The sequence below is a fragment of the Python bivittatus genome, unplaced genomic scaffold (genome assembly GCF_059951505.1).
Source record: "Python bivittatus isolate LINGU-HERP-01145 unplaced genomic scaffold, Pbiv_v1 ctg000480_np1212, whole genome shotgun sequence".
NCBI classification, from domain to species: Eukaryota; Metazoa; Chordata; class Lepidosauria; order Squamata; family Pythonidae; genus Python; species Python bivittatus.
In genome coordinates, this window is record NW_028277075.1 from 93545849 (window position 1) to 93571879 (window position 26031).

The window sequence follows — 26031 nt, forward strand, 5'->3', positions numbered from 1 at the left end:
TACCACATTCATGAAAAAGTTATAAAAACAGATTCTTGCAAGTATGAATGTGCTTCCCCTCTCCCTCTCATTATCTTCATGAGAACTAGGGAGGGTCTTGTCTGAGACACTTACCCTTCAGTTACAGTTCTGACCTGGACTCAGATTTCTTTTATCTGACTGTTGTCTTCGTTGCGGCTCTTCCTCCTGTTCCTCAGGGTTATTCCTTCTTCCCATTACAATTAGGAATGTGCAAACCATTCCACAGGGGCACTTCTCATAATATATTGACATAAATGAAACACCCCTCCTTGAAGTGTGTAAACTGCCACATTCTCCACCAGGCTCTTGCAGTTGCTTTGATGGCTTACCCTAGGTGCCTTCTCATCAGTGTGCACACTGAGACAACATTTCTGTCCCTTTCAAGTGCTTTACACAGTTTTACTTTCTGTTCACAATGAGAGAACAATATTGCATCTTCTCACCTAGAGGATATTCCACAAATGGATGTAACATTAGATTCAAATGCAGTTGTGCAGCATAAACCAGTGAACATAGGTTTAAGAAGAGCCAAGGTGTTCCCTCGTGAAATCCAGAAGTGGCCAACCGATTTAAGTCAGTTAAATATTGGATACTATTGCTTATACCTCCCCCCCCCATAAATTGTGTATATATTTGGATCCTATGAAATTGGTGTTCCACATGTTAAGTATATTTCAAATCATCTCACAAAATGCATGTAATGAAATAATGGGGAGAACAATAATGGAAAAAAGGAATATTCTGTTTTGGACCTTAAGTTTTAGCTTGGTTTTCAGATATACATGTGTATTGGGTTTTTAACCTATATGTCAATTTCAGTTTTTAACCTAACGGTTAAGGTCTGGTGGGAGAAGGGCCCAGAAAATAGAGTGAGAAGGCAACAGCCCATTCTTCTGTTAGGGATATGTCAAAGATAGATAGATAGATAGATAGATAGATAGATAGATAGATAGATAGATAGATAGATAGATAGATAGATAGATAGATAGATAGATAGATAGATAGATAGATAGACAGATAAAGATATCACCCTAACTGAATTCAGGGGGGAAAAAACAGAACAGTTTGGAAAAAACAGCTTTATGACACAATAAACAAATGGCTGCAGGGTGGGAAAGGTTCCAGTTTTATGCCCTAGCTCAATTCACTATTATTTTGGATCCTTTGCATCAGCCATTGAAGCCACCATCCATTCATTTTAATGTTCATAAGTTCAGTGTGATATGGCAAGCTGTCTGATAGCATATTTGTTCCTAACAACTGCGAGAAATTATATACAGGGATCATTATCAAGTTTTTCTCTGATTATCTCTGCCTTTAATTTTATCTCTGTAATCCCCTTGTATGATTGGTTTATTTTATTTTATTGCCTTACACCTATTTTTGGCATTCGAAGTGGTTAAGTTACAATGCAACATTTTAATAAGAAATTGTACAAATATGTGGCTGTTGAGTTTAAATCTTACAAATGTGAATAGATTATTTTTTTTCTTTATCTTTTTGCTGTTGAATCTCAGTTTCAATAATTTGTTTTATCCTTGGAGTAATAAACTTTATGTCTGGAGTAATTCCTGACCCATGGATCTCATGCAGACACTGACTGGGGTTTTGGATAAGTCTGCTAAATATTATGAAACCTGCTGTATAATGAAAGGACTATTGACAACATGGAAACAGAAACTGTGTTAAAAACATTGAAAAGAATAGAAACGAAATAACTGTATGACAGGATATTAGGACTACACTGCTTTAATGCAAAGCCCATTTTAAAATGACAAGAAGCATGGAGATATTTTTGAATCATCGGCATCAGAACAGACAAAGAGACACTGTTTTGTCCCAACTCTTCACTTCCTTTCTTTCAAAATATCCTTCAAATATTTGAACAAAAAAGGGTTTGGAGGCCGAATAGTAGTTCAGTTGCCTCGGGTTTGGGTTTCCATTTGTATTTGTATTAACTTGACTCTTTTTTTTTTTAATATTTATGCATCAAAAAGAAGTATATAAAATACTCAACTATTATTGCTAACTCTCATACATCATCTATCAAATGTACTATCCCTCAGACTGGTGACTTTTGGAGTTATTTATAACACATATAATATTAATAATAATAATAATAATAATAATAATAATAATAATAATAATAATAATAATAGACTCAATAGGTGGATAAAAAGGCTAAATCCAGTCTAAACAACTGGCTGACTCTGCGAGCAATAATAATATACTAAACTTGTATGCCACCCAACTCTCAACAACTCCTCTCCTCTTATTGTTCTGTAGCTCCTTTCTTTCAAATAATTTGACCTCTTTTAGTGATTAGCAGCAGTGCATTAAACAGGTAGAAAGCAATTTTGGGAATTATAATCCCATAACTTTTAGATTAGCACATACATGTTTTTTAGCAGTTTGTAGCAATTCTCAGTTTGGTGGCTTGTTTGCTTGTTTTTGATAGGTTGCCAGTTATCATATGAATACATAGACAACCGATCCTATATGATTAGAATATTTTCTCTTGCATTAATACAGCATTTTCATCTAATTCTTTTACACCTGTTTTTGATAGGTTGCCAGTTATCATATGAATACATAGGCAACCGATCCTATATGATTGGAATATTTTCTCTTGCATTAATACAGCATTTTCATATAATTCTTTTACACCTAATAATCAGCAGAAATATAGGTAATAAGCTGGCTCATTCTACAAGCATGTTGAATTTATTTATTTATTTATTTATTTATTTACTGGTATTTGTAAACCCCCTCAATCACTCAAAACTCTGAGCAATGAACAACAAAGGAAGAATAAAGCCAAATATATTAGCTGTGGACTTTGTAGTTCATTGTCCACGGATATATTCTGTAACAGCATTGCTAGCACTGATGTTGACTTTCTTGGGTCTCTGGGGAACTGTGGCTACTGCTACGCTCCATATATTGAAAACTGGGATTTGTTCCAGCTTGCTGATAGCTCAGAATTGCTGGGCAACTTTTCCTCCTGAAAGAGGTTACATTCTCTCTTTCTCTCTCTCGCTTACAGATATAATAGCCACTAACAGATACTCTTTCCCTGCATAGTCAGGGTTCCTGGTGCAAGTATGTTTAAAGGATTTCTCAGCTAGGTTGAGCAATGCAGAGGCATGACAGTTCCTGACTCCCTCCAGCAGACTATCAACTAGCAGTCTATTAGATTTGGGTTCAGCTCCAGATATTGTATTTGTACTTGCTCAGGCAGTTCCACAGTCAATTTTAATGCAGCAATGACTTAATATGAAAAGACTACAAACAGCAAGCCAGCATAGTAGACTGAATGTGCCCAACTGGTTTATGCTCAATTTTTATAGTCACATCAGTGCAAGCTACTTTATGTAACATTGCAGCTGTTTATAAAATCACAGTATCAAAGTCACTGAACATGAGAACTATGTATAGAAGTGCTACATTCTTAAAATGGTGTGCAAAGAAGGTGAAGAGTGGGTAAGCCTATGATAGTTTGATAATAATTACCTGTGTCATTTATTCATACTTCCATATTTCCATATATCTGTCTGCGTTTAGATAATGGCGCAGTGACAACAGATCAAGTCTAATTTGGATTGCCAGTTACGTGTGTTTCAAGAAACCTTTTGAACAAGGCTCTTTTCACTGTGTATGTGTTCTGAACTGCTTGTGGTTTTGCTGGATATTGTGAACTTCCTCATGCGGAAACAATGGCAGAGTTCATCTCTGATCAGTGTGACTCAATGGTATCAGTGGAATCCCTCCAAGAATAAGCATACCCCAATATAATCTTATTTCCCTCTAACTCCAATTAAGATTTAAATTAGCAATACCGGGTTTTTCCAGCTTGCCCTCAGGTCCATGAACTGAAGTTTCAGAGAACTGTAATAAACAAAAGCCCTCCAACAGGCACAGAACATGTGCTTTTTAGTTACAGTTATTCACTAATGTAGCCGTAAGCACCATGGAAATGGGTATTCTAGTAATGCGTGAATGCCTACATAGGCAACATTCTTCCTCTTGGATCTGCATTAACATCTATTTACGTCAAAATGTTGTTAAGTAGCTGCATCAATTTTCCATTCAGTAGTCACCCGTTTGAAGTGATAGAAGCCAACACTCTGGAGAAATTAAATACAGTTTTTGTATTATTGGTAAGAAGCATCATAGCTCATATTCCTAAACAACATAAGCCTTGTCTCATTTTTATTGGTGACCTGGGGTGATATGTTCTGATGGCACTATCGGTGGGGTATTCCTTGTTTGATCCTGTTCTTAATTACGTGATCTGCGGTAGGTAGGCTAACCCATCGGAAACTGATAGTAGGGCCAAAGGATGGAAGACAACTCTATCAGCTGTTAGCTACAATAGATAAGCAAAAGCCCCATCTTCAGAAGCAGCATTTCTCAATGCATCTGATGGAAGATACAATATTTGCCTCCATCTCCATAATACTCTTTTGAGTTCAGAAGCAAATTAATTGGATATTGTTGTAAATCAGATATAAGACTAGCATGATATTAGTATGACCCAACGTGCTTGTGATCTGTCACTTGTAGCCATATGGCTGTTTCATTGGAAAGGGAAAAGAGAAGACTTAAGAAATGAATCATTTTGTTGTTATGATTTCTTTGGTTGTCCTACGAAGGCTACCCAAGCTATTTTATTCTTACCTGTTTAGAATGTCTCACTTATGACAAGCTATGTTGCATTATTATTTGCCGGCATTAAAATGTTGGTGTGCGTACAAGACACTTTCTGGTGGTATATATACTCTCTCTCTCTGTTAGACATTCTTGTTTGGATTTCATCTAGTTGTCTGGGCTAAGGCTGGCATAACTGGTATTATGGAATCCAGGTGGGAGTAAAACAAAACAAAAAAGCCCCTCCAGTGCAGCTTCTCCTGGAAGGTAATTTGGGCATTCCTAAGCCACAAGACTTTGCAGTAGTGCAAATAGTGCAAAGTCCATTAGTGACTGGTTTTCCCAAATCAAACATCCATAAATGCACAGCAACACACATCTGATAGAAAAGTATGGTACTGAAAGTTGTATGCAAACAGTGGTAACCACATTTAAAAACAGAGGTTACACTGGAAGAATTTGCATTTGAAGAGCCTGAACAGAGGAACATACATACTGTACATACATACATACTCACACATACACACATCAGAGAATGAAAGCAGGGTGATTTGCATTAAAAAAAAAAAAAGGGTTCCTGGATAATTTACACAAGCGTTTATGTAAATTACAGGAAGATGCATAGAAAGCTGCCATATGTTACAAGATGTTGCAAATGTAAACAGTTACGAAAGTCTCTAGAAATAGATTTTGAAATATCTATTTTTAAAAAGGCAGATGGGAATATTGCCCTCCTAAAGCAGACAGAAGAATTAACACATGTCCAGAGGGGTACTGATGAGCAAAATCAGCCAGGTATACCCTTTGGGGATGTGCTTATGAATACCTATGTATTTAGTCAAGCATAGAGATTTAATTAAGGTCTCTTCAGTCTTCTGCCAAAAGGAACATTTGAAAAACAATCCCTTAGGAATCCGATTAGCTAGGTGAGACAATATATAAGAATACCTCCTGACTCCTAGGGAGCAGTCAATGACCTTTTCTCTGTAGCTGGCAGTTTCCAGAACCAAAATAGAGAGGAAGCCCTTTCAGAATCCAAGCCCCTACTTTAATACTTCTACATCTATAAAGAGTGCACACTGAAAAAGGAGCAGGGAGGTCTCTGACAATGTAATCTTAACATACTGTAATATGACAGGAGATGGATTTTAACTGATGAAGGGTTATTTCCAAAAATGTTCAGAAAATGTAAATGGCTGTTGTTTTATGTTATGGTACCTCTCTCCCTGCTCCCAAATAGCAACTCTGCTTTAGAGGTGAGAAGTTTCAGAGGCAACACTTCCTCCTTTTGGAAGGAGAAAGCACCAGAGACATACAGCATTTCTATAATGCCAGATATATTTATGAATATACAACTTAAGATCAGCTGGATGCAGAAAAAATAGTGTTGCTGCAAGCAGTCAATCCATGTTCCAGATCAGATCTCCAGGTACCCGAACCCTCCAAGAAAGAAGGTTTCCACGCTTGAATCTAATCATTCCTCCTTTCCTTCAGTCTATATATGCATATATTTATAACTTCTACCTTCCCTACTAGGTGGGGGCGGGGGTGATGAGATTCTCTATTTTTTTTTGTTTACCACACAGGCTATACCGTACTCCTTTCTGTAAGTCTGACCAAAATTCATATTCATCATATTTGTATTCTCTCATTCATACTCAGAAGTGTAATAAAGCCCTTCCTTCACTCAGAATGGGACCTTACATATTCCAATACTTTGTCTGTTAATCTGCCACTAATATCAGGGGACATGAACTGGCCAACTTATGATCTAGAGCACTCTTCAGATCAAACCCAAAACAGTGATCCAGCATTGTTCTGAGTCAGATGTACAGTGATAGCCCCAGGGGCCATGCTGCAAATCCTGTTATTGTTTATTATCATCATAAGCCCTAATTGCACAGTGTCCTAGTGCAGACAGAAATGGAGACTGTATTGTGCTACTGAAAAATAAGATGGATATATCAGCATGTTTGGGGAACTTTGTGATTTAGATAAGTACATTATTCTTTTAAAAGTATAAAAGGTGTCTTTGAAAACTGCCTGATAAAGATTGACTGGATGCCAGAAACTAAGGACAGTTGTATATCATTTGAGTAAACAAAAAAAAAAGCTATAAGGCTTGGTTGAGTTCTAGCAGCCTAGAAAGCTGTATGAAGGAGCAGACTTCTTAATGAGATGATGATCTATTGAAAAATTTTCTTGCAGGTGTTGTTACAAAAAAAGAATACTAAACAAATTTGCTTGGTTAATATTATCTGCAGATTCACACATTTTGTCATATACTGTCCATAGTATATGTATAGTATATGCAAACATAAACCATACACCCCTTGCAACTGATACGAGATTGACAGTTCTCGCCCAAGAAGGCCACACTTGAAGAAGTCCTATTATAGTCTACATTCAGCTTGATTCAAATGTCTCCTGTGGCTAATGACAAAAATTAAAGAAGTACCTTGGGTGGGGAGGAGGGGGAAGTTTAATTTCCTATTAATTTGGCATGCTTCCTTTCAGCAAACTTTTTTTAGTAATTTTATTGCTTGAGGGTAAAATGACACCCTTTGCTTTCAAGATAATAATTCCTAACACTTTTCTTTGAAGATCTGGAAACAGTGCAAAAATCTGGGTAGATAATTCTTGGTAATGTCTTCAAATCAGTGTATTCCACTTTAGATGTTTCAACCAAATGCATGGGAGGGGGGGGGAGTAAAAAAGCTCCCAAGCCAGAGATTTTTTTTTTCTGTTCTGTTTTTTTAATGGTTTCTACTTAAAGATTTGTGCCAGAGCTACAGTGCTTATACATTATCAAAATGTGTTTTAAGCAATAAGTTGTACAACATTTTTAGAACATGTGTTAAGCTATTTCTCTAAGAATGAAGCTCTTAACAAAACATAAGCACTCTGCATGAGATCTTAGCAGCAAAGTGCTTAAAAGATAAAGTAAGAATTGGTACCATGGGAAGAACACCAGCTGTAGTGCACACAGGTCCATTATGAGAAGTATGGTAGAGGGTAGGGAGAAAATGATTTAATCAGGAGTAAAACCAATTTTATTATAAGGGCACGCAGGGGGTGTGGCACCATAGTGAGAAGGACATTTCAAAATATCTGACAGATTTCAACAATGTGAAAACCCACCCTGTTCTTTAAAGTGACAGTAAACCCCATCAGGTCTCTTCTTTTGATGCTATTGTGAGTAGACAACTGTGTAAAACTGGCCTGCTAAGTCACTGCCTGTCTATTTGAATGGTGTGTTGAGAAAATAAATAAATAAAAGGCTAATTGTTGAAATACAATCAATCAAATTTGATCTTGAAGGTGTTTGATGATTTGCTTGCTTTGTTTTTAAGCCCACTCTTTTATTACATTTCAAGAGTGAATTGTTTCTGTGTGGATGTAAAGTCAGCATGATTGATTAATCACTTTTTAAAAAAAATACTTAAAACTATACTTTTCAATGAATAAAGTAAAAAAAAAAAATTGGTTCACCTAAAAAGACATATGAGTGTCAATGCAAAAAAAAAAAAAAAGTCAGGTTTATCTTAAATTTAAATTCCTTTTACAAAAAGAAGCAAATATTAGAAAGAAATAATGTACACAGTCTTTTTAAAAAATATTTTTTCCACATATGACTATGAATAATATTACCGAAGCTGAATAAGGCCTACTTAATTATTTGGCAAAATTACTGGGATTATATGTTTTAAAAACTGTTGTGGATTGTTCTCTAACATATTAAGCAAACATCTCAGTAAAAACAATGCTATTTTTTAAAGAATTCTGTCATTTGGGGGAACAGGTGATACTATAGAAAATGTTACTTCCTTTTAATTCAGAGCGACAGGCTTTTTCACTTTTTGTGAGTTTTGTCAGGTCTGTAGTTTATTGTTGCTTAAAATAATACCAGATGTTTCTAACAAGTATTCAAAGGAAAGAAAAGTAATAATCTCCCAATCTTTTCTATTAAAATTATTTTTTGCCTTTCTTCTCCTTTTATATTTAAATTTCCAGCTCAGTCAAGCTTCAAAAGAAAGGATTTCTGTTGTTCAGAAAATCAGTTTTGCAAGCATGTATGGTTTGTCTTTAGCGTGTTATCATTTTTGACAGCTTTGCATAGCTTAGGTAGGCCAACAGGGGTCTGTCTAATATTGTTGCTGGGCGAATCTTTCTAGAGTTTTAAAAAAACAAACAAAATATTTTTGAAGCGGGAATTAACATCACCCCCTCCCCAAATTCCTTGATGGCATTGCATTCAGAAAAAAAAAAAAATGAAGGAAAAAAGTGTTGCCCATTATTCCCTTGTACATAGTAAGAGTAACACATGTAAAGCAAGAACTCATTTTGTATTCCTGTGTTTAGCATATGTCTCCTGTTGACGCAGCAAGGCCTTTAGGCCAGTCCCTTGAGCCAGTCATCATTGGCAACTCTTAGCCCCTTGGCCTTGAAATCAAATAGCTTTGAATCATGTTGAGCTGTGATGCTAATTTTTTCTACTGATGCATTCTGGGAATAAATGTATTTGACATACTGTGTCAATGCTACGGTCTCATTGTGCATCTTGTTCTTGTTTTGGGGGGTTTTGTTTTGTTTTTGTTTTTTCTGTTCGCTGCATTCCTACAGATGGTATTCCATTGAAAATGTTCTCTTCCTACGGAAAAAAAAGAAAGAAGGAGAAAAAAAACCATGCACAGCACCAAACCTCTAGGTGCAGAAGGCTGTTAACGGTTGCTGATGATAGTAGGCAAACATTAACATAATAATTAGTGTCTTGTAATTGTTTCATTAAAACCAGTTGTTCCATTTCTCCTCGTGTTTTCCCAGAAGAGAAGCTGAATTTGGACGACAGCCAGTGGGAGGACATCCACGTTGTCACCGGAGCACTCAAGATGTTTTTCAGAGAGCTGTCTGAGCCACTGTTCCCATACTGCTTCTTTGAACAGTTTGTGAAGGCAATAAGTAAGTACATCACATACAGTAGTAGTTAATTAAATACCTATGCACTTTTTCTAAAAAAAAAAAAAGGCTTCAGATCAGAAGAGATGCATCCGGAATGTTTTTTACCTGTTCTGCCTACCTTCATCCATGATCTCATATCTTATTTGAATTGCTTTGGCATTTATCAATATATTTTAAGGAAGTGGGCTGTCTTAGAAAAGCTCAGCAGACTGAGAGAAATAATAAATTGCATGTGTGATGTCTTCGACATGTTATGCTCATAATTCATGCACCCCAAACATGACACTGTTAGACAGGATTAATATTCATAATTTGAAATATTATACAGTATATGCATGCCTCAGAAAAAGGAAATTGTGTCTATAATAGCAATACAGTGAAAGATTTGTCTTCTACAATCCCAAATGTATGTATTCATGGTGTCCATAATACATTTTCTAACATATTCTTTATTATTATTGCTGGTCACACAGTCAGCTAGATGTTTACACTGGCTTTGGCATTTTTATCCACCTATCGAGTCCTTCCCAAGGACTGGGATAGGCAGATGTTGTTGTTTGATGGTGTTAAAGGTATCGTCGCAGGATGTAAGCTGTTCCAAATTATTATTATTATTATTATTATTATTATTATTATTATTATTATTATTATTATTTTGCCAGCTTAGGTTTGCCATCCTGCAGTTGCATTGTCAACAGCAGGTTTATCAACATCAAAAGCATGAAAAGTTTCACCTGCTGATTTGTGTCAATCAAGCAGTTGTTACCATCGCAGGCCAAGTCATTTTCTTTTTTCCTCTCAGTTTGGCAAATCTATTTCAGGGTGGCCTGATTTCCCTTTCAGGGCAGGTGTCCTGTTTCTGACAGATCTTTAATTTTGGTATCTTTGCCGTAATTGTAACGGGGGGCGTGGGGAGGAATCTTATCTGGCAAAGAAACCGATTTCATTTTTGTTTTCTTTTGCAAAAAGAAAACCTGAAAAAAATGGAAAACTTGTAAGCCTAGCAGGAGCTTAATTAAAGTCCAATAGAGAAAAATCTCCAGGAAAAACAATAAAGCACTTAGGGATCTGTTCTCCGAGTGATGCGCGTGCGTAACTGCCATTACTGTTAATGAGAGTTGTTTGCGCGTGCACATCAGTCAGAAAAGATAGAACCCTTAATGTGCTGTTTAATTTGATTTTATGTTCATAAAAGTCTTTAGGTTTAACAAAAGCTCTTTACGGCCAGCATCCTGTATAACAAAACCAAATAAATCTTGCAGAATTCTTCCTTTTTCTTTTGGCTGCTTAGAGATGCCCTGTGGTGGTTAAGTATGCAATAACACCAATACGCTGAGGAGTGAGCCTCCTTTGGAGGCAAAACTCATAGTTCCCTTCTTCTGCTTTCTCCCTTTTCATCTTAAGGATGAATAGAACACTGAATATTGTCTTTGGAGATTCATCTCACACATCACAATTCATGCAATTATCTCACAGGAAAACAGTGCCGAACAAATAATTGCTTTGTATGCTGGATGCAGCTTTTTGTGATGCACCAGAATATGGAGATCTTTGTCTGAAGCTCTCTTATTCCGGCATGCACGAGAAATCACCTGAATCAGGTGTATCAACTCTGTTCTCTTGAAGCACCGATTCTTTAATTCTTCAAGGAAGTGGCGTTGGTTCATATGTGATGGAGGTTCCATCATATTCAAGTGTTTTCATGCACTCTTGGCCTTTAGTCTCCTGCTGAGGTATAGACTCTCTGTATCACATTGTTAAATTGGTTCCTTCTTTGCTTTATTACTTGATTCTCTGTGCCAGCCTACCTTTTTCTCTTCACCTTTTATTAAACCTTCCAAATAAAATCAGATTTAAACTGCAAGATGAAGCTATAGTCTCTGGCTTTCACTGACTTCATTCTCAAAAAACTTATCTTCTTTGCATAAACAGTATTAAGGTGGTTGAGTTAGGGATAGTTTTCAGGTCGCTTTGATGAGTAAGGTAGCATATAATACATTTGTATTTTTGATTTTAGAACATAAAGGGAGAATTAGAGATACTTCTTCCAAGGGTTCATATTTTGGTATGACAAATTAATGTCAATTTCTCTTCATTCAGCTGTTTTAAATTCCTGTTAAGGTTCTGAAAGCCATTATAAAAATTGTCAGGATGAGTAGTTTAAAAAAAATAATTACTTCAGAAAAAAAAATGAGTTCTGATTTTTTACTGGATTTGATCTGATTCAGAAATAAAGCCAACGGAACTGGCAAATCTGTCAATATGCTGTTTCCAAAACATAAGTTCTTTTGACCCATTCATGAATAATTTTGCATTGGTAGGGGAAAATAGTTTATATGAAATTTGTACACATTTTTGTTTATATGTTATATCTACATTTTCCTAATATTTAACTTTTTATCACATTCCTACTTAATGCACTTCTTGCAATTTTTTGTTGAATTTTTGTTTCATCATCATCATCATCATCATCATCATCATCATCATCAATCATCATCATCCTAGCATTGTTCCCACAGGTGCAAGGTATGCTTTTCGGATTAACAAATGCAATTTCACATGATTGAACACAGCAACTGGGTCCAACTGGATTATTTTCGTGTCTCCGTTAACTGTGTCCTGCCACCTTTGCTTTGGTCTTCCATGCAGGTGTTTGCCTTCGGTATTAAAATGATAGGCAGTGCAGGTGATGGTGTGGGTGCTGCTCATAGAACATGGCCATAGCACTGTAGGCGTTTTTCCTGCATTTTCTCTATTATTGCCCATCTGCTGCCTGACCGTGTCATTGCTGACATTGTTGAGAAGGGAAACACCTGATGACCAATGGAGCATATGCATCTTTATGGCATGTAAGGGGCTCTCAGCACTTTTGGTGGTTGGCCAGCACTCAGCATCATACAATGCTACTGGGCAGGCCATCATTCTATACACTTTCAATTTAAGGTGAATTGGCATGTGCCTATCACAGAGCACTTCAGTGATCTCCTTCCACAGTAGCCATGTTGCATTCACCCTCACGCACACTTCCCCATTAATGCCACCTTTGGTTTGCAGGTGGGATCCTAAGTAATGGAAGGAGTTTGTCTTCACTAGATCTTTGCTACTGACCTGAATGGTGGAGGTCCTTGGGCTAATCTCTAAATACTCAGTCTTCTTGTACTGAGGCACAAATCAAATTGGCTAAAACCATAGTTCCATGTCTGGATGCAGCACTGCAGTTCTTCCCTGGTGGTAGCTGCAAGCAGGACATCGTCGGTGTAAAGCAAAGCCCAGGAGGGCTCTGTGATGCAGGTCTTGTATGATGGTATCCATGACAAGAATGAACAGCATTGGTAATAATGCCAAGCCTTGGTGCACACCAACTTTCAAAGGAAAGCTGTAACCATCTGGACCCATTTTATGAGTAGCTCAAGCACACCATGGTCACATAGCATGTACCATATCAGCTGATATGGAACATGGTCAAAAGTTTTTTCTAGGTCGAGGAAAGACAGGTGTAATGAATTCTTCTTTTCTCTCTGCTTCTCCATGAGCATGCAAGCTGCAAAAATGGTGTCGGTGGTACTCAAGCCTTTGACAAAACTGGACTGGTTGATACTGATTTTGATGATGTCACAGAGGCACTGGTTGAGGATCCACTCAAAAATGTTCATTGTATGCAACAAGAGGCAGATTGGTTGGTAGTTGGAGCAGTCTGCCAGGTCACCTTTGTTCTTGAAGAAGGGAACTGTGATACTCATGGCCTGGTCAGCAGGCACTTGGCCAGAGTCCACAGTGGCATTGAAGAAGTTTGTCAGCCAGTCAGCTGCTGTGCCACAAAGTTCTTTCAGCTTCCAGTCATCTACTGATAGATTGTCCAGGCCAGGTGCTTTTGAATTCTATAAGCCACTGATAGCTTTGGTATCCTCTTCAGGTGTAATCCACAGGATTGGGCCAGCATTAGCCAAGCCATTAGGAATTGGCAGGTGTGGAATTCAACATTAGAGATTTTGTCACAATGCTTCTGGAAGCGTTTCAGGATTTTGAGCTTATCCTGCAGTTGCCATCCATTTTTATCCTTAACACACACATAATGTTCAATGTCTTTTGCTGCCTTGGCACACATTTTCACTAGTCAATAGTTGTTTTCCTTGCCTTCCTTTGTGTCCAGTTGCTCATATAAATCCTGGTAGTGATTGGCTTTGGCCTTTGCAACAGCTTTCTTTGCCATTCTTCTTGCAGTGAGGTACTTTTGCCAGTTTTTGTTGGTCTTCTGCACATACCAGTTCTTGTAAGTCACCTCTTTTTCCCATACTTTCTGCTGCACTTGCTTTGTCCAGAGCCACACCTGCTTGTTGATTTGATGACAACCTGACCTCGTAGTGCCTAGAGTGGTTCTTGCAGCAGTGGTAATGGACTCACAGAGAGCAGTCCACGCGGTGTCCATTGAGCCTGTGGTGACTGGAGGAAATGCAATGCGGTTAATGATGGCAACCTTGTAGTCTTGTAGCTTCTAGCACTTGATTTTCTCTGGACCTGCCGGGCTGCTGCCGTTCTTTGGATTCCTGCTGATCTTCATATTGGCAACAAGCATCTTGTGTTGCAGGGTGAGGAAGTCAGATGGAAGGACCTTTACATCCATAATAATGGGAAAGTTATGTCATCACATGAGGACAAAATCAATCTGGCTGTTGTGGATGCCGCTGGCATAGGTGACCAAGTGGTTGAGGTGTTTTAATTATTTTTTTTTTAGAATTAAATTGTTTTAATTTAAATAAAAATGTTTTAATGCAAAACATTTTATATACTTTCCCAAATATGCACATTTGTTTATTGAATCACATTGCAAAATTCAGAAAGATGCTGATATTATGAGGTTTGGGAGGTATGAATAGGGTAAATTCATATTTTAAAAAAATAAGATCCCAAATTTGTCCTCCACTTTTCCATTCAAGAGGAACATGCATTGGAATTTGATAGGATAAATAAAATCACCAGTTATAATCCTTAGTATATAATAAAGACAACAGATGGCATAAAACAGCCTAAGAACAGCCTAACAGCTACTAAAAAACAGCATTAGAAAAAGCTCAGGACCTACTTAGAGATTCAGTTCTGTAACGTTTCTATACAATAGTCAGAAATAATATAAATATTTGTACTTGAATGGGTTGTTCAGAAAATTGAGGGCTGTTCTGCACAGGTACCATAATAGCTTCATTTTTCCCCTTCAAAATCAGGATTCTTCTCTTGCTATATTTGGTTAGCTTGTACATAATCATGGTTTCTTAAATTCTGTGTTATTTGGGGTGGAGGGGGGGAAGCCTATTGCCTTTGCCAGTCATTTCAGAATTGATAAAAGTATGTGCTTTACATCCGGTATATACAGTATATCATATATATATACACATCAGAATGGAGTTATCTCTTGCATTTGTATCAAATGTAACAGTGGTTGTACTTCTGCATATATTCTTCTGACTCCATGAATATAAAGAATTCATTTTATAAATGCAATTCATAGATTCTGTTGGCAAATCTACATCATGTTTCAAGGGACATAAAACTAGTATACTTGGATTTTCTTCACAAGTTCTTATGCAGGAATTAAGATTCTAAGCTTCTTCTGCAGTTTCCAGGTTCCAGAACTGGCAGAGACAATAAGTTTCTTGGGGTGATATATTTTAAGTGTGTAAACCACACTGCATCTTGTCCTGATTTGAAAACAACCTCCCTTCCCCAGTGATTTCTCAGGAATTACATTAAAAATAAATCAAAGTCTTTCCCATGTGATAGTGAAGATAATCCTTTGTGAATTATATGTCAGTGACATAGGCACATAGCCAAATCTGTTTGATTTATATATTGGCTGTGTTTGGATGTTACAGCAAACTATGGTTTGTTATTATAGGCATGAAACCAGGCAACTCCATTACCTTAAGAAGAAAGAGCAGCCCTTTCACTGGATCTGTAAGAATATTTGTGAAATATGCAAGTTTTCTACATGAATATTGGAGTGCTCTTCCCGCTCAACTGAAAATAGCAATAAATGGCACAAATGGAACAATCAGATTTAAATTTCAAATTCAAAAATAGGTGAATACAGTAATGAATTGCTAATGTTTCAGAGTTACTGAAGAAACGTCACTAGGTGACTCAAACCACCAAAAAAAAAAAAAAAACCTAGGGAAAAATCTAGATGGACTGTGATAAACTAAAACTATCTCTTTGGGTTCCAGTTTTCTATATGATTGATTGCTTTACAAATGGATAGATTGATTGAAGGATAATTCAATCAATCATATGAGCTCTTGCCTATAGCTGGAAGTGATCTAGCAAAATATTTAGCACTTATCACTTCATGTGCTCTCATTTTTCAAGACCTCTTTCATTACAGGGTATATGTTGATCCGCAACCATCTTGTTACAGATTTAAAGTTGAACTGTACCAAATAAAAAGATGGTGCATTGTTAGAAACTGAGCTTGGCTATAGTTTCAAAAAGTCAGCATCTCAATTTGTGAAGCTAATCTATACTATAACAGCAAAACTTTCCAGGTTATCAGATGCTGGAGATTTTTTTTCTTTTTTTCTTTTTTCTGACTAGGTTCTGTCTATAGGGACTAAGAATACAAAGCTGTACATCAAAATCAATGGGAAATGTAACAGTATTTCATGACTGACAACAACGCTATGTGGAAAATAGAGATTTATACAAATCTAAGTTGTCTGAGAGCCACTTTGGTGTAGTGGCTAAGGTATCAGGCTAAAAACCGGGAGACTATGAGTTCTTGTCCCACCTGAGGCACGAAGCCAGCTGGGTGACCTTGGGCCAGTCACTCTTTCTCAGCCCTTGGAAGCAGGCAGTGGAAAACCACTTCTGAAATCTTGCCAAGAAAACTGCAGGGAATCCAGGCAATCGCCAGGAATCAACACTGACCTGAAGGTACACACAAACACATACACGTGCACACACACGCACACACATTGTCTGCTTTTTTTTTTTTCCTGTAACTAAGAATGACACTGGAAAATTTTCTACACCTTTTTAAAGACCTTTCTAATTAAATTATAATTGGGAGGGCTTCCCATACATGATTATATAGTGATCCCAGTGTGGGCTTAAGTTGTACATATGCTAATTTGAATTATTCAAAACAATATTTTTCATTTCTTTAGAGTTGTTGGGGGGGGGGGTTTTCCGATGTTTTTACATGGAAGCTGTAGATTATCAGACTTATTCAGTCACATTGAAACAAGCACTGTCAATATTTCAGCTCCTCCTCCCTTTAAATAATAAAAAAAAATATATAGGTCTCAGAACATTAGAAGAAATATGCTCCCCGCAACCTACTTTTACAGTACCTAATGTTAACTTGATGCTGCCCCATTCTGCCATGTTGCCAAACATTTCCTGAATGCTATAAACATTATAGGAACTACAAGATTTGAAAGAATGTCATATTTTTTTTTCCCTGTATGGCTGAGAATCTCTTTACAAGTGGTAGAAATCCATTAGAGCACTTTAAAAAGTGTAACTATTAATCATTTTTTACCACTCCAGTCTTAAAAAAAAGTGGTGGTGGTGGTTGGGAAACATCAGTAGTTTGCATGAGTATGTTACTATTCTTCTGTCCAAACTATCTGATATATGACTCTCAAGTATTAGATAGAGATCAGGTCAAGGACCTAAAATTTATGTAGTTCATGCTACACCAAGCCATGGCTTTTTTTTGTTTTGTTTTTAATAAGAGCATCAGGGGGGTTTGTTTTGTTTTTTCCCTACCTTGCTTAGAAAGCAGCATATTTAACACAGTTAACCATCTTTCTGGAGGAAACAACCAGGATGTGGGTTGTTTCAGTGCTGACTGATGTTCTGCTTCACCATTTTTACATACCATTTTTCTTTAGTTTTGTCTTCCCCTTAATTTGTTTACAGGTGAAGCCATCATGTCAGGTAAAGCTGAATGATGTGCTCAATAAATTGCATGGAATATTGCAGACAATCATTGAATGCAATCGTAAAAATTAAGGAAACTTGTGGATATTTCTTGTCCCTTCCTCACCTTTGAAACTGCCTGAGGCCTGCTAGGTAAAGAACGGAACTCAGTATTTTCTTTCTGTGAACATCTCATTTATTTTAGGCATTCTGTCTCTCAACATTAAAAGCAAATGAAAGTTGAAGGAAAATATCCCATTCATTTAATGCATATCTATGCTTCATACTGGGAACAACAGCACTGAAATAGCACAAATATTTGCAACAACTGCTGGAAATTACTGAAAATAAACAGTGCTTTCTGATCATTATGATGAAGTAAGAACCCTCTCTCTAATATGAATCCTACATAATCCTGTTCAGACTGACATGGAGTTCCAGATCCTGTAATTTTTAGATTGAAAAGAAACATGTAAATTCATCCTTTAGAATATTTTACATCATTCTTTACTTGCACAGTTAAGTGTGTTAAGTGTATCATCTACAAGGATAAACAAATGTTCTCTCAAATGCTTTTGCATATATTCCCTCTCTTGTTTGTTACAGGCTGCTCCCTGGGGAATATATACTTCATAGAGCAAATCATAGAAACACACTTCATTCGAAACAAATATTTAACTCTGATTTTATTTAATTTTATTTATTGTCTGTTAGTTTGGAACTCTTAGCATTTTGACTACAGCTTATAGTTTGTTGTAAGCATGTCTTAATTATTGGTTATAAAGTTCTTATGCTTTTTGTATTTTGAAAGCTATTTCATGCAGCTCCTTCTTAAGTAAATGAGTAAATATTCATCTCTGTGTAGACAACCCTCAGATAGCTTTTTTTCCAACATCAGGCCAGAAGAATCCTTCTTCCAATAAACTATTTGAGAAATGTCAGAACTGAAGGAGAAAAGGAAAGATAATTTGGGGCTTCATGAGCAGTCAGAATCCATGCTGCAGAAAATGCAGGAACTCACAAATGGATTGCCACAATATGCAGAATCTCTTGGAAGTTCTCCTAAGGAAGAACTTCAACTGTTCCTCTTCCTTGGCAGCAGAGGGTGCTACTTCTATCACTGTGGAGCAACAGAGCCATCAGTGAAAAATAAATGCAGTTGTTATTCTGAGTTCACTGAAACTATTTCTTGAAACCCTCCCTATTTTTTGAAGTGGATATGAAAAAGTCAAGAATACATATTAAAAGAAGGGCAGTAGAACTGTATCTAGGGATGAATCAACATGGACTGAGTGCAAATTAAATCACTGTTCTTAAGACACTATTACTGCTTTTAGTAAATGCTTCTGTGATTCTTTTCTGCAATTAAATGACTTACCAAGGAACCCTTGCACTTTTCTGGAGGAATTCCTTTGCGTAGAAAAGAGTCCTAGAGAGCTCTATCAATTGTACACTATTTTTACATACGTATAATGCTAAATTTGATTATACCGCATAAAATTAACATTCATCCCACAACATGTCCATCCTTTAGAGCAGTTGATCACTAAAGTCCTAACTTGTGCCCAGTGAACTATTGAGATGATGATTGATGATGATGATGATGATGATGATGATGATGATGATGATGATGATGATGATAGCAGCCAAAATGTAATGGCAGGCTACTATGTAAAAATGAGAATTAGCCAAGAAACAAGATCTTCAGTTTCACCATCTGAGTAATGTATGGATTTGTTGTGGATCAAAAAAGTATTGGCATGCTGAAGTAGAAGTAAGGCTAGCTTGAATGTACTTATGCTAATAGAAAGTGAGGTGTAAGTATGAGAGAAAAATATATTAGGATTTTAATTTGGAGGCAAAAATGTATTTTAAAGCATCTAGCACCTGTTTGCAGCTCCTTAAGGTAGATTATTTTCCCAGGATTACATACAGTAGCTGTTCTCAGCTATAGCACGATCCTAGGAAAAGACACAGGAGTTGCAGGAAGATATTAAATGTGTACCCAGTGTGCTCTGAAACACCTTTTTGCCTTCGAGCATGACATCCTATATAATCCTAAAGTTATATAGTCATCCACTTTATATTAATACTCTGCTGAAAATTTCTTTGTCATTATTTCTACCTTCTCAAGTAGATTGATGGAAAAGAAGTTGATTTAAGCACACACACAAACACAGAAGAAAATTCTCAGGTGTGAAGTAGAATGTTCTAGCTGTGTACTGTTTGTGGATATCTTGTATTTCATCCCCAGTGAATGCAGTGAATGCAGTGAACAGCAGCCTACCTGATTCCACACATTTAAATTAAATCCCAAGGGAAGACAACATTTCTCCAAGTTTTCTACCCAGATCAGGAAGTTGGGCAACAAAGAAGATTGCAGGCTGATGGAAATACCTGTAAAGCAACATTGGCATAGACTACCTCTTTAAAATAATAAAAAAGACCATCCAAAAAATCTGAAAGAAATTCTAAAACATCCTAGGAATTTAGAAAAACAAGAGTGGTGTTATTGTTGTTGTTTTAAATAAAGGAAAAAGATTTTCAAGAATCAGAGGACAGATTTCAGCACAGTATTAATTGATATTCTTGCAAGAATAACTTTTTATTGCCAAACAGGAATAAACAGAAGTCTTTAAAATCTGAGGCACAAAGTGCTACCTCTGGCTCTCCAAAGGTTTGATGTGATTTCATGGGCTCCTCCAAAGTTGCTGCCAAATTCAAATTTTTAATGTGCTAGAAGGAAAATATTATTGTATAGGTGGTGAGCAAGCTTATTAAATTGTATTCAGTTAATTTGATTTGCCCCCATCCTGTACATTTATTAGAATGTGGCTCCTGAAAGACCAAAGGTGGTCCTTAGCATGAAAGAAGTTGTATGCTCCTGTTTAAAAATTCCCCATCTGGCCAGTTAGGTTTGTGTAAATGAAATTGGGCTGTACAGACTTCTGCTGTTAAATCTTCAAGGATGAGCATGGTTTGTGTAATCCTGAGATTCCATTGATTTTACTGCTTTCTGGATAATACTGCTGTGCTCTATCTTTCTTCAGTGCATTGTATTCCATTCTCTGATATACATAGTTTTTGTAAAACTGGAAGGTATAATAATATTCTCTCTGAATACCAAACATTTTAATATTTTGGTCTTTATTTTTAGGGATCTGCTTCTATTTTTACATCACTAGAAAAGCATGTTGTCCCTGACTAAATAAGTTACCTTCTTCTCTCATTCACTGATCCATGAAATAATCAACCCTTGTTCATTAAGTACATCTGCATATAACTAAGTCAAGAAACTGAACTGTCACCTTATAAATATAGCTCATGACTGGCTATGGAACGAATTACTCAAATACACATGGCTGAATAATCCACAAACTGAAATCTTCACAACAAGCAGATGTAGATATGAAACCAAGAGTGCTCAGAATGAGAAACCCGGCGATATTTGCCATGGAAAAGAATGTTTGTAATTGTATTGCATCTACTGCATTGAATAGCTAATGAAAAGAGAGAAAGGAAAAAAAAAAAAGAAGAGTGAGAAAAACAAGTCATCCTATAATTCTTAGATTGCAACTTTGTTCTTTATTATGTGATGATAGGTCCTTATAACAATGGACTAAGACTTTGGTTCTGTCATTCTGCAGATCCAGCCAGACCCTCTCTATTTTGTTCCATGGCTTTCTCTGGTCCAAGAATAAGCAGGGATCGAGCTGAGAGCCCACAGTTGTTGTTGGTTGTTTTTTTTTGAAGAGATGGTAAACTAGCTAAAGAACTTCATTTGACATGGATTGAGGAACATGAAGCACAGTCCAAATAAATTTTGACTTAATTGCTTCTAAGGCTTTTACACCTCTCTAAATGCAGAGTTGTGCTCCACAGAACAGAAGACTCAACACCTGATCTATAATAATTTGACTGTTGCCAAAACAAAGTTCTTTCCATTACAACTAGCAAATCTACTTAAAGCATTGGCAGCTTTTTGGTCCCAGGGTATAGTTTCTCAGTTTTGTTGTTTCCGATCAGTAGATTGCAATACATTTCAGATATTTAACAAATGGAATCCAATTTGAATGCCGTTAATGTTCTAATTACAGTGTCAGTTGGCATGCCATTTAGTAAATAAGGCCACCTTCATTTGGCCATATGGCAATATATTGCTAGAGCCTGGAGGTTCTGTCAAAGTCTGACCTCCATCTCAGCCAGAATGATGGTATCATCTGCATAAAGTGCAATCCATCTATGATTATTGATTAAAACTGAAAGAGGGAATTGTGTTTTCAGAATGCCTGAACTATGGAAGCAATATAAAAAATTCAGTAGGGGGACAAGAATACAATCCTGTTTGATTCCCTGTAGAATAAAAATTGGTATAAAAGACCTCTAAATGTGGTAGCACAATTGACCTGCATATAGGAGTTCTTATATGGCATTGTGGGCAACAGGATTAATTGGCAATCTATTGATGAGGCTGCCAATTTCCTCCATTACCTTTCTTTAGAGATTGAGTCAAAAGTCACTTCTGATCAATGAAGGGGGAAATGAGGGTCCTTCATAGGCATCTAGAAGATTTATTTATCTGCCAGTTGATGCAGGATAAAAGGTTCATTGGCCAGGTCTAAAGCCAGCTTGCTCCTCAGCTAGGACCCTTCTTTTGGATCTTCCAATCAGCACTTTTTACACAAAGGCACCTAGTGTATTGATTGATTGATTATGTGCCATCAAGTTGTTTTCAACTCCTAGTGACCACATAGATAGATTTTCTTCATGAAGATCTGTCCCTAACCTGGTCTTTCAGGTCTTCCAACATTGCACCCATTGCCACTGTAACTGGTCCATCCACCTTGCTGCTGTATAATTTATTTATAAAGTGTTTTATAAGTACTTATAGAGAGATTATTGGCTTAAAGCTAACTGGGTTGGGCTTATTACCATTTTAAAGATGGAACTGTTATAGATTAAACTACTCTTTTGGCATTTGTAAAGAATGGTCCCATCTATCAGGGAATCTCATATAGCAGAACCTAGAAAGTGGCCTTTTCTGTTGCAGCACCTGCCCTCTAGAACACTATACCCCTGAGATCCACTTGGCCTCCAACTCTGCTGGCATCTCATAAAGCCTTAAAAACATGGCTGTTTTCCTAGAAATGGGGGTTGGGAGGTTAATGGGGCCATGTGATGGATGTTATTTGTATTGAAGAGTTGTTGTCCTTGGCTACCACTATATGTATATGTATAATTATTATTATGGTTGGTTGCACAGTCAGCCAGATGTTTAGACTGGATTTGGCATTTTTGTCCATCTATCAAATCCTCCCCAAGGACCTGGGATAGGCAGATGTTATTCAATACTATTAAAGGTATTGTTGCAGGATGTAAGCTGTTCCAAGTAAAGCTTCCTTTTACAATTGACCAATGGTGATTTTGTCAATGCCGATGGTGTTCCAGTGGTGCTCCAGATGTTTTGGGATTGCACGTGAGGCACCTATAACTATTGGTACTATCTTTGCTTTCTTTTGCCATGGTTGTTCTATTTCTACTTTCTTTTGCATAGTCATTCTATTTCTATCATAGTCATTCTATTTCTACCATAGTAGTTTTATTCTTATTATTCTTATTATTATTACTACTACTACTACTACTACTACTACTACTACTACTATTACACTGAATTTTAATTCTATGTTAGCCTCCCAGAGTCACTGTTGTGAGATGGGTGCCATATAAATTGATTTAAATAAAGAAATATCCATACTGGTGAACAGGGAGGCCCCTACTGCAGCTCACCAGCTGATTTTAGCAGTTCTGCAGGGTTTAAGTCTCCTTTAGATGCCTGATGTTTTTCAGTTGTGCCATGAGATTGCCAGTCTCCAGAATAGGGGCAGGAGGCCAATAAGGAAAAGAATCAAACCCAATTTACTGATTGCTATGTTAAGAAGGTCATAAAAATGCTTTATTCATTTCTTAGGCAGGATAGAACCCCTAACCCTAGAACCAGATTTTGGAGTTCTCACTGTTATATCTAGAGGCTTTACATGATTCAACTCACTTAGCTTTGTCTAGAGAGCATTTTTTGCTAAACCAAGGCTAGGCAACTTAGTAATGGATTTCTGACTGAGAATGATAGTGGACTTTAAGAGTTAATTCATGCAGTTGATTATTTAGTGATAAATGCTTATGGCTTCACAAACAGCTTTCACCTCACCCATAGATGGTTTAAGGTGGAACACTGAGTATATAAAGAATTATGAGACTGTCTCACAAGCATACTAATCCATTTAATTTGGGGATTCCAGGTTTATGAAGTCTGTGCTTTTGCAGACCTCTCTTGGTATCACAGTGTTGAAAACAAAGTCACAATAAGTGGAAATAATCATTATTTGGGTGAAGAACTACCTTAAAGTCAGCACAGCAGAGTTTTAGGAGAAATTATCATATAGTCAATTGTACTAAAACCTAGTCATCCCCACAAGGTTAAGTTCACCCTTTAGGTCTCCAGTCTTCAAGTTGTTTATATTTTATAGGTCAGATTTAATGGCCAGTGTAACCAATTTCCTCCAGTATTAAACCCTGTGTCCTTAACTGACAGATAGACAGATAAAATGGTCTATCAGACTTGAAGCTTACAATATTAAAGGCAAAGAAAGGAAAATATTGTTGGGGACCAGCCTGGTATGGAAATCTCCTGCTAGAATCAGTTCTGGTTTTGGAAACTAAAGAATCAGTAGCAGTAGGTAGTCCTTAAGCAAATCCCAAGAGTCATTAGTCAAAAGCCTGTAAGTAAGGAAGTAAATATTAACTAATAGGAAGCTATGGCTCCCAATTTTCAGCTCTATAGCAATAACCAAGAATTTCAATAGATGGGGTGCAAGCACTTGCACCTAATTTTGTGGAAATTAAAGCACTAATGTCCCAATGAGCACTTCCACTTTCTAAATAGGGATGTATTTATTTATTCAAATTTGTTTTAGCCACTCGACTCCAATGGACTCTGGGAAGCAATTTCTTGATGTGAGAAGGATGCATACCTGTCCAGCTCTACAAATTCTCATTCCCAGGTTTCCTGGGGGGGTGGGGGAGAAGATCAGAATTCCTTAATAGGCAGCTAAAAGAAGAGTATCTCTGTTTGGAATGCCACTCCGATATATTCCATTAAATTATCTATAGAATGTACTGTCACTAGATGTGTACAATATGTTTATTATTATCAGCGATACCTTTAATAAACTCCAATGACACCAGAAGGACACATATCTGATAATGTCATAATACAAATGCCACAATGATGTGCTTATATCAGGATAAATGCTGATAAACTGCAGAATTTGCAAGATTATCTTATCATGCCTATATCATCACTTACTACTCCTAGCCTTCCCTACGATTATTATCCTGACATTTTGAAAGGAAGTGAAATAGATGAACTAGTTCCAGATGCTCCCTCTGGTTATCTTAATTTCTTGGTTCTGTACATGTTTAATACTTACAAATCCACTGGTAGAATTTATATTTCCTAAAAATGTTAAAGTTCAATCTTTTATTGAGTTGGTATAAAGTAGCCTTCTATATTGGGAAGTTCTGAAAAATATTTAATTTGCTGATTACTTTCTCCTATGTTTATTCTATCCACTGTGACAGGTTTTATTTGGTCTGTCCATTTTGGAAGGAGGGATATGCTTGATTGATTCACACTTCATTCATTGAAGCCAGATTGTAAAAATTGGTAGTAAAAGTTTCTGTTTTCCACTCTCCACACCTTTTCTACCAGTTGTGACTTGAATCTTCCTCCTCTAGGTTGATTGATGCCTCCTCCATACTCCATCCCTCCAATATATGATAGCATACCTTGAGATCCTCCAACACTTTCAAATGCTACCTCACCCTTAACTTGTGAAAGCTTTGTGGCCCTACATGTGCTCCTTGGCATTTTGGCATATGTTGTATAGCTCCCATTTTAAATCTTCACTAGGCTTCCAGTGATATTGACAGGGGAATGGGGCCTCTTTCCATCCTCAGCTTTCCAACCACCCAGAGTTGCTGGGAGTCAGGCAGCATAAAAAAATTAATAAATTGTCATCATCACCATCATCATCATCATCACCACCATTGTATTCTCTTAGTTACTTTCTTATTGCCAATGGGAAATAACCAATATTTTTCCCATGGTTCTTAATGTGCCAGATGCTATCTGAGGGTCTAATGGAGAACATATTTAGACATTCTCATTGTTAAAGTATCACCAAATAAAATGACATGTAAGAAACAACTGAGATAATACAAGCCCAATTCACATCAAGTATAGTGTGTACTCACTCATACTTCCATATGGATCTTGGTTACAAGCTGCATTGTTTAAAAGGGGACAAGAGTAATGGTGATATTCACCAGATTTCTTGAGTAATATGTACTGTAAAAGAGATATAAGGAGCCCTCAAAGTTTTCTTTTGATCTCCAGCCCTCAGTTCTCCTGCTTCATTTTGTATT

At 36.8% G+C, this 26031-nt stretch overlaps 1 protein-coding gene across 2 annotated transcripts in view; it reads left to right on the forward strand.

The window, feature by feature from the left end:
* The window catches only part of ARHGAP15 (Rho GTPase activating protein 15), a 424051-nt gene that overhangs the window by 332248 nt on the left and 65772 nt on the right, over nucleotides 1-26031 (forward strand). For both annotated transcript variants that reach the window (XM_088146524.1, XM_088146525.1), the window contains one exon: nucleotides 9496-9630. In XM_088146524.1, coding sequence (XP_088002650.1) covers nucleotides 9496-9630 — 135 coding nt within the window. The remainder of the gene's footprint in view (nucleotides 1-9495; nucleotides 9631-26031) is intronic.